At 33.6% G+C, this 10,308-nt stretch overlaps 2 protein-coding genes across 2 annotated transcripts; both read left to right on the top strand.

The window, feature by feature from the left end:
* Positions 1-3,604: 3,604 nt before the first annotated feature.
* LOC127249624 (uncharacterized) lies at positions 3,605-6,258 on the top strand. Its single transcript, XM_051272531.1, has 3 exons — positions 3,605-4,433; positions 4,522-5,824; positions 5,918-6,258. The coding sequence occupies exon 1, from the start codon at positions 3,719-3,721 to the stop codon at positions 4,373-4,375; it is 657 nt and encodes a 218-aa protein (XP_051128488.1). The 5' UTR covers positions 3,605-3,718; the 3' UTR covers positions 4,376-4,433; positions 4,522-5,824; positions 5,918-6,258.
* On the top strand, positions 5,682-10,126 carry LOC127249622 (KH domain-containing protein At5g56140). Its single transcript, XM_051272530.1, has 7 exons — positions 5,682-5,824; positions 6,512-6,597; positions 7,357-7,502; positions 8,254-8,373; positions 8,456-8,572; positions 8,983-9,126; positions 9,469-10,126. The coding sequence occupies exons 1-7, from the start codon at positions 5,703-5,705 to the stop codon at positions 9,616-9,618; spliced, it is 885 nt and encodes a 294-aa protein (XP_051128487.1). The 5' UTR covers positions 5,682-5,702; the 3' UTR covers positions 9,619-10,126.
* The last annotated feature ends 182 nt before the right edge of the window (positions 10,127-10,308 follow it).

Genomic DNA, 10,308 nt, shown 5'->3' with positions numbered 1-10,308 from the left:
TAGAAATATTTTGCAATTTTTTTTTAATTGGTAGTATGTTTTGATATAATAATTAATATTCAAATATCAATAAGCAAAAAATAAAATTAGTACCGAGTTAGACACTAATGGAGTACTATTTTGTAATTAAACTTGTATATTATCAATTCTTTTGTAAAATATAAAGAAATAAGCACAAATTTTAATATTGGAATAAATATTACTCCCTTAGTTCTAGCTAACTTGTCCCCTAGGGCAAGTAGTTTTAAATATTATAAAATTATTAAATAATTAAGGATTATATTAGTAAAAATAATTATGAATTAAGATAATTAAATAGTTTAATTAAAATAATAAAGTATAAATTTTGAATTTTAAAATGTGATTAAAATGTATGATTATATTTTTTTTTTTAAAAAGACGCAATTTGGGATGAAGAAATAAAAAAATAGTTGACAAATTAAATGAGAACGAACCACTATTTTTATGACATGGTACTTAATCGCTACAAATTGGGTCATCTATTATGCATATATTACAAAATTTTGACAATATAAACTTTTTTTAAAAAAATAAATAAATATTTCATTTTACACAATATTCAAAATTTTTATTATTGTTTTAAGGTTAAAATTTTAAAATCGTCTATCTAAATCACCCTAAAATTACAATAATACTGAAATAGAATTAGCTGCTTGCGGAGGGGGCAAATATGTGGATGAGTGGACTGCGCGCGTTCGTACTGTGTTAGAAACGCGTTGTAATATCTATATGACGTGTAGTACCAAATTTATAATTTGATAAATGATGATTTTGTTCTTTTACTATTTTAATCCTAAACTAAATATTCCTCTGTCCCAAAAAAAAAAAATATTCATTTGCTTTTTGCAACGTAATTTTTAAAATATTAGTATTATATTAGGATATAGTAGGAATAAAGTGAAAATGACTAAAATAACTTTGTTAGTATATATGATATAAAAGTAATGACATTTGTATAATATATTATAAGTTGTAAGGGTATTTGTAATGTTAAGTAGATAGTAAAGTTACTTAAAAAAAATGGATATTTTGTTATGGGACGGAGGGAGTATCATTATTCGATATGATTTTTAATAAAAATTATACTCTATCTGTCTCATAATTACATATCCATTTATTTTTTATACGTATTTTAAAAATATTGATATTATATTGGGATGTAGTAGAAATGACTAAAATAATCTTATTAGTATGTGTGATATAAATGTACTGACATTTGTGTAATATATTGTAATTTGTAAGAGTATTTGTAAAATTAGATAGACAATACAGTTACTAAAAAAAATTGATACACACTAAAATGAAAAAATAAATATTTTATTATGAGATAAAAAAAAATATTATTTTATTTTATAAAATAACATATTAAAATATTATTTAAATAAAAATTCAAATAATAAAAAATTAAATCAACATTGCATTTTAAATCAAAAGCTAAACAAAAGGCGCCCGCTTATATGCTCACGGCATGAAATCAACACTATTTCATTCATTCTTTTTATAATATATCACAGTATTGTACTATATAAAAATATATTTTTATTGTTTAATATTATTGTGTTGTATATATATATATATATATGTTTATTGAGCAAAAAATCAATAATATATTGCGAGTTTATTTTTTACAATTTTAAACTAAAATCAATATTATTCACTCTTTAAATAAAAATATATTATTTTATTTTTAAAAATATCATACTAAAATACTATTTAAACAAAAATTTAAATTAACATCTAAATTCAAATTAATTTCAAACTATAACAAAACAAATTATGTATTATCAAAATATGTATTGAACACTATATTTGTTTGACTATTTTTTTTTTTTCGACATGATTCTCACAGTATATATATTATTTACTCAATAATTCAATATAAAATATTATTTATATTATCGATACTATTTTTTATATCTCATATGAAAAAAATTCAAATCAAACCACTAACAAACGAACCCAATATAGTATCATTTGCTATAATTTGTGTGTTGTATGCTAATTGAATTTATTTAGTAGTTTTTTTTTTTTCTCTGATTCAGTGGTTGATTATGGCTAAATTTACATTGTGTAATATTTTGGAAGTTCATTAAATTTTTATTAATTATTGATATTTGTATACTCCATTGTCTCATTTCAAATAGATCATTTATAATATTTTTTTTTAGTAAATTTTAAAAATAATATTATATTATTAGTAGTGAAAATATGAAAGAAATTTTGACATATTATTCTTTTATTTTATATATAAATTAATCGTATATCTAATATTAGTATTTTTTTGTAATTTTGATAAAAATTAAAAAATATTTTGATATTAATGTATAATTAATTTTATTGAAATGTGAAAGAACTTGTGAGCGGAACATACGAAAATAGTAAAAATGGTACTTTGAATTTAAAACGAAGTGAATAATTTTAAATTTATAGTTTATGATTATTGAATTAGACAAGTATTTAGATCTAACATTTGATTTAATTCAATAATTAAATATTAATTCGAATAGAAAAATATGTAATTATACTTTTAGTTGAATAAGTGACATGCACTCAAAGTTAAATAGTTAACTACTACAAATTATACAATCCAATGTTAACTTCTACTCATCACTAACATCAAATCAAACACATAATTTTTATTTTTTATATTATATTAAAAATCAATTTTATATTCAAAACATCACATCAACACCTATTTATATCACATTATACAACTATTCAAATTCAAAATTTGTAATACTTAAATCCCAATTCAAAATTCAAACCCCCAAACAAATACACCCGAAGTAATTACTAGAGACATACCTAGGGGTGTGTTTGTTTGGGGGTTTGAATTTTGAGTTGGGATTTGAATAGTAAAAATTTTGAATTTCAATAGTTGTATGATGTGATATAAATAGGTGTTGATGTGATATTTTGAATGTAAAATTGATTTTTAGTATAATATAAAAAATGAAAAATAGGTGTTTGATTTGATGTTTTTTGGAGGGAAAAATTTGGATGAATAGTGCAAATCCAATCCAATCCCCCAAACAAACACACTAAGTTTTTAGATTATATATATATATATATTTATATTTTAGATTATATTCTAATTTATTGATTTTTTTTTAATTTTAGTTATTTACACATTTATTTTTGAATTTCTATACATAATCTTTTTAGTTTTTGACTTTTGTAAAAAAATATTTTATATTATTATTATTATTTTTAAAGAATTAAAGTTCAAAAATAGTATTGGATCAACAAAATCATTATTTATTTATTTTTAATATAATAAAAATTTACTATTTTTTTTTCCATAAAAAATTAATAACACCAATAAAGAGACGACATTAATGGTAACCGTTAACAACTACAAAATTAGCAAATACTATTAGCAGGAAGATCAAAATCCCATTAATTAAAAAAACTAAAATCATTGAATATTCTCCTGAATAAAAATTACTCGAAAATGAAAAAATACACACTAATCAAAATATCTGACCGTTGCGGTGTGGTGATGATTCTCTCAGGTGCCAGCGTGGCCGAAATATGACCGTTGGCCATGCGCAGGCGTTTCCTCGTCCTTTTAAATATACGAATTTCTCATCTCATCAATCCAACAAAGATCACTTCACTTCATTCCTACGACGTTCTATAATTCGCTGATTCTGCAATTTTCTGAAATTTTATTGGAACCTTAGTTTATCCATCAATGGCGGAATCCAAAGGCGCTCACATCGTCGTCGAAATCCCAGCCGACGACGAGCAGCACCACCACCAAAGCCTGATTCCGGCGATCCAGCACCACCCGCTGGCGGAGATCTCCCAAAGCCCCGGCCATTTCCTGCTCCTCAAGCTCTGGCAGCGCGAGGAGGACCTCGCCGGCCGGCGTACGGCGAGGAAGGAGTCGAGGAAGGACGCCGTCGGGAGGGAGATCTTCCAGCTGTGCTGCTTCTTCTTCGTCTTCCACGGCCTCTTCCTGACGGTTCTGTTCACGTCTTCTCCGGCAGGGGACGACGACGACTGTCGTAAAAACTGGTGGATCCCGGCAGTCCTGTCCGGATGCACTTCTCTCGCCATTGTATCGCTTGTGCAAGTGAAGCTTTGCAGGTACTGGAAAGTGGAGCAGCAGTTGCAGAGGGAGCGGGCCGCGGGCCGGGCCCTGGCGAGGTGCATACAGGAGCTGAGGATGAAAGGCGCGAGCTTTGATTTGGGGAAAGAGCCGCAGAATGGGAGGAAGATGAAGAGCTCCAGCGTGGAGATCAGGTGGAAACCGCTGAATTGGTTATCTCAGTATCGACTCATCGTCTTCCTTGTCTGTTTTGCAGGTCTTCTGCTACCTTCCAGCAGATTCATCCTCTGCTCTTGATCAAATCTCAATTCCGAAACAGGGTGCTGCAAATTTTGGGCAGTTATTGGAGACGATGGTAAAGGATATTTTTTTTTTGGTGAATTAACTAAATCCTGAAAGATTTTGGAGTTGTCATCTGATGTGCTTCGATTTGAGGATTTCAGATTAATGGAGTCTCCATCGCAAGGAATGAAGCTCGAGTGGTCCGATTGCTCTGTTCTGTCTGTTCGATTCCACACACTAAAAAATCATCAGTGTAGTTGATCTTACTCTTGCTTGGAAGTTTAGTTGCCATATTTAATATGCCAATTTTGAACTGTAACTGCTGCAACACGTCTTGTGTTGCTTGCTCTGTTTCTTCGATGTATCTGGTACAAAGGTTTCTGACTTTGATCAAGAAATTGTTCATGTTGATTTTTTCTGAAAATGGCAAAATCCCCAACCGGAGATTCCGTTTTGACTGATTGACTGACTGATAAAAAGCAGCAAGGAAAGCAATCCAGAATAAAAACGTGATCTTTTTCGTCATCGATTAAAATTAATCCATTCTCCCAAGTACATGGAGAAAAAGAAGCTGCTATGGCCCGCCAATGCCGGGCTACGGCTGAGATTGGTTTCCCACTGGCAAAATCTAGCAAAAGCAACATCCCAACTACCCTCCCGCCTCGCATACGCCAAATCGATTCAGATCAACAAAACGTCGCCGTTTTGATATTAGGGTTGGTGTTGCGGCACTTGCAGGGGAGAAAAGCTTCCCCCCATGATTGAGGGCAAAATCAATGATGATTGGCGACCACTTTAGGCACCTGTTGCAGCCCACCACAACGCTGCTCCTGCTTGTGTACAGTGGAAAAGCATATCCCCTTTTCGATCTGGTAAAAGAACCTGGTGAATTTGGGTAAATGTAAAAATTACAGAGACAGGGTGGGGATAAAGAATCGTCACCAACTGGGCACTGTAGAGAAGACAAGAGTTATAAATAGCAGTCATTCTCAAGCATCAACCAGAGGTAGCAGTAGTAAGTGGTCGTGGCTGTCGCCTATTGGGTTGGACCAACCCCTCACCCCACCCCACCCCCTCAATAAATACACGCCCTACCTTTCGCATTCTCCTCCCCTTCCCTTTTTACCGCCCCCCCTTTTGCTTTTTGTGCTCTGCCCTCCCCTCCCCTGCCTGCTCCACCGACGGGCCATCGCTGTACCTTATTGCCACGAATAAATACGCCAGCTGTTGTTGCTTGGATTTCCAGTTCCAGTCGAGCTGTTTTGTTTGGTTAATTTAATCGGTGCTGCTGCCTGGATCTGACTCACGGCGGTCGTAACCATCCATCGCGCTGTTGGGAACGATGTCGTCCGGGAGGTACATGGCCTACTCGCCGTCGCCGTCCGCTCCTCACTCGCCTCACATCGCCGCCGCATCTGGAGGAGGCATCCGCGCCGCCGCCTCTGCTCTGGTTGAGCAGGAAAAGTAATTTTTTTTTTTTTTTTTTTTGTGATTTTTATCTTTTCATCATCCCTTATTTTATTTGCACGCAGAGATGTACTTTAATATTGATTGTAGTCTGTAGATCTTGTGGACTCCAGTTGCTTCTGGCGAGTGATTTATTCAGTGAAATTCTGCTTCAAGTCGTGGATGACTGGATATTTACTCGCTATTTATTCAGTGATTTATACAGAATCTTGTTGTGACATGAACTAGAAGTTCGATTGTATTGTATGCAGTGGAAATACAATTGTGTATATATATATACATACATATTTCAAACTGGATCTGTGTAATATTTGTTTGGTTGGTTGGTTTTTGTTTGAATTATGTCTCTCCTTGTTATTCAGAGATTTCTGAGGTTCTTGTAACAAATTTGCTATTGGGGATGAATGGTAAATTAAAGGTTCTCTTTCAAATTTCTTTGTTTGTTCGTCGAGGTTCATGCAAAAGCTGTTGGATGATGAACTAATCTTCTAAAGCTTGTTCTTTGCGATATGGTTACCCTTTTTATGCAGATTTATTTGTTATGCTGTGAAGGAAAAGTGAGCAAGATTTTTTTACTTTTCTTGCATTCTATCGATTGCACGATCATAACTGGATTCATTTGTATATTGATGTTATAACATAACAACTAATGCTGAGCATGCTGTTTTACTTCGACTCTAACAGGATTCTTGCAGAACTGCTGGCGGAACGTAACAAAATTAGTCCGTTTATGGCCGTCCTTCCGAATAGCTATCGGCTGCTGAACCAGGGTGAGTTTGTGATTTGACTTTGTTCTTATGTGAAAATTCAAAGTTTGATTTCTGCCATATGCATTATTGAGATGCCATACCAAATATTTTGTGTGTTCTAAAGTGACGACTGCTAATTGACCGAGAGAAGGGAGGGTTAGATGGAGAAGACAAAAAATGATTAGGGATGACAATTGCCTTTGTGGAACAATATTTACATTCTGTTTGGAAGCATTGTACGGACTTCTGCAATGTGATCATGCTTGCTTGTTTTGCTTCATGGGGCCATTAACTAACCTTGTTCTTCTTGTGTCAATAGATGTTCTTGGCTCTTGTATTGGCTGATTTTCTAGATTGAGTGTTTTATATCATGAAGCCTACGTTTACTAGGTTAGGAATGATGACAAGTTGACAACATATACAAGATTGATGATTTCAAAATATAAGTTTGAAATGTAAAACTTTTCCTGACTATATCCATCTAAAGTGCTATCAATCCTCTCAGTGAATATATAATGATTAGCCGGTGTTGAGTAGATATTTGCAAGAAGCATCGCTGTGTTTTAAGGTTTCACACTGGCTGATCGCGATGATTTAGATATTTTAGAGTACTTTGGTAGTTTTATCTGTTAACAATTTCAACTTCACAAGAATTCCATATTTCATTTTCCCAAAATTTGCTAACCAATTAACAGTCCATATTGTGGTGACTGCTCGCTAATTTCTTAACCAATGCTAACCGGTACATCTTATTCTTGGAAATTGACCTTTTTGAAACAGAAATATTGCGTGTAACTACACTGTTGGGGAATGCTTCAGTTTTAGAACAAAGTGGGCTTGAACATGCAAGCCCCCTGGCTTCAGGAGGAATATTTTCAAACGGCGGAGCTAACGTGAACAGATGGGCATCACCATTTCAATCAGAAGTATGGATACTAACTATTAACATAACATTTTGTTTGATCTAATTATGTACTGTTTTACAATCTCTTTTTTACTTTAAAAAAAAACCACTCTTCAGCCTAACTTCATTTTTCGATGCATTCAACTTTAAATTTGACTATTTTTAACACGTTGTCTTTAGCTAACAACTTAGTGGTTTTTTTTAGAGCATACCCGGGCATGCCAAACACTGAATTTCACTTTTAGTTAGATTTACCTTTAAGTTGCAAGTATTGAGCTCAGGTATGCAACCTATGTCTACCGCCTTTCAAATTTGACTTAGATTGGCATGGAGGCCGCTTCTGTTCCGGGGGACGCTAGTCATTTGAGAAGGATGTTCCCCTTTTTCTTGATGTTGATGAGAAATGAGTGGTTTTGTTTGCTGATAGAGTCTCTGGTTGACTCCTGACAAAGTTCTTAACCCATTCTCATGCTAACAAAGTATTGTGAATGCGCGCTCATTTCGTAGAACAAGACACTTTCCTAGTGTTGAAAACAATTCAACAGTTATATGAGATGCTGTTTTTTTAGATAGATCGACTTTCTTTTCTTGAAGTTATCTGTGTTTGTGTGCTGGCATGCCTTCCTCTTGTTTTCTACTACCTAATCTTCTTCACTTTCGTAACTATTGAAGTTATGATTAAGAAGAAACATAAAATTAAAGAACGGGGAGAATTTCTGACTGCTCTTAATGCTTTTCTTATGTTACACAAAATGTGGGACAATAATGTGCAGATATCCGGTTTGATGCAACCCTCTTCTGCACAAAGTTGGCTTGGCTCCCAAAGCAATTCATCGGGTCTTATTGTCAAGAGAACCATCCGAGTCGACATTCCTGTTGATCAATATCCTAATGTATGGACTCTCCCATCTTAATTGCTGTCTTTTTTAGTATGACTTATCCAACATTCTTTGTTAAAATGTCTTATTATTGCAGTATAATTTTGTGGGCCGTCTCCTTGGTCCTAGAGGGCACTCTTTAAAACGAGTTGAAGCAACTACTGATTGTCGTGTTCTAATCAGAGGACGCGGCAGCATCAAAGATCCAACAAGGGTAATCTTCGGTTTCGCTGTTATCATTGTTTTTAATATAATATAATGAGATAGTAGCATCCATTATAAACGAGCTGCAACCTCTTCGAAGTTAATCACACATATATTCATTAGTGCAGTGCGATCAGTAGTAGTAATTTTGGAACATCATCAATGCATTATTCATCACAATACACATTCTATACCTCTTGTTTTTTTTTTTTAAGCTAAATAAACCAAATTGTTAATTGCTGCTTTTAGATATCTAATTTGTTATTTGAGTTGCATTTCATGGGCACTATGCCCAATAATTATTTTGTAGTCTATACTGATTTGATTCTTCATTCCCCCCTCTCCTGACTTTGAAATTAACATGTACTGGTTATTGCGATGTTTGCTAAAAATACTGGGGTTTTACTGTTTGACCTGAAGGAAGAGATGATGAGGGGAAAGCCAGGATATGAGCACCTTAATGAACCCCTTCACATACTTGTCGAGGCAGAACTGCCTGTTGAGATTATTGATGCTCGTTTAATACAGGCACGTGACATACTAGAAGACTTGCTCAAACCAGTGGTAACTAATATTTACCTCTTTCATATTTCGCCTTTATTTGCTATCTTATTTTTTGGTACACTGTCATTCACTGTGTATGTTTTATTGAAAATGCATATTACTCTGTATTTATTTATAACATGAAATCTCTTTATATTAGCATAAAGTTAGTATAGATTACTCTTTTCGTTCAAACAAAACTATTATTAAAGATCAAACCCCTTTTATGCAAATGCATCCAAAGATGAACGCAGTAATTTTGCTAGACAGTATTGGATAAATAAGTCGACAACGTCACTTTTTTATCAAATAGATAGTTATATTATAAATTTTGCAATGTTTATAGTACAAAGCTTAATGCAGGATGAATCCCAAGACTTCTACAAGCAGCAGCAGCTGAGAGAACTGGCATTGCTCAATGGCACACTGAGGGAAGAAGGCTCTCAAATGTCTGGTTCCGTCTCTCCCTTCCACAACAACCTCGGAATGAAGCGCGCAAAAACTAGGGGGTAAGCTTTAGTGGCCATTTGCCAGACAACGTAATGAAGCAGCAGCAATTCACAGATTATGCTATGCTATGCATATGATGCCAACCAATGCCATGCCCCTCTCTCTCTCTAACTGCCATCGGGGCACTGGTACTGTCGAGTCCCGGTTTCAACATCTCTCTCTCTCTATATATACATATGATATGATACCATGTGGGGTGTGCTTTGTTACGATTTAGTAGCGCTACTACATTATTATCTATCTATCTATATATCTATATATATATATATTCAAGTCGGTATGTGGTTGGGGAGTAGTCTCCGGCCTGTCGGTTGGTTGCCGTATCGGTTTTATTTATTTGTGATGGGAGTTTTTGTGATGGTTGTGAGAAGTAAGGTAAGGTAGAATGCATTGCAATGTGAGATCAAGAACATACATTATATATATGGTATTTGTTTTAAGTCATTCTTTCCCCTTCATGTAATAATAATATGTATTATTGTTTGGAGAAATATTCAATGTTTTCCATTTACATTTTATGTTATTATTTTTATGTGTTTTTAATTGGATTTCATACTATTTGTTGTATATTTTTCTCTTATTTACATTACTTGTTGGTTGTTGGTCGAGATTGTGGTTGAAAGTTTGATTTTACTGTTTCGAATAACAAGTTTGATCAATAGTAGTAACTGTAGTGTCACTATTTAATAGTAA

The sequence above is a fragment of the Andrographis paniculata genome, unplaced genomic scaffold (genome assembly GCF_009805555.1).
Source record: "Andrographis paniculata isolate CXL003 unplaced genomic scaffold, ASM980555v1 Contig36END, whole genome shotgun sequence".
In the NCBI taxonomy this organism is placed as follows: domain Eukaryota; kingdom Viridiplantae; phylum Streptophyta; class Magnoliopsida; order Lamiales; family Acanthaceae; genus Andrographis; species Andrographis paniculata.
This window is presented reverse-complemented; position numbering and strand designations above follow the sequence as displayed.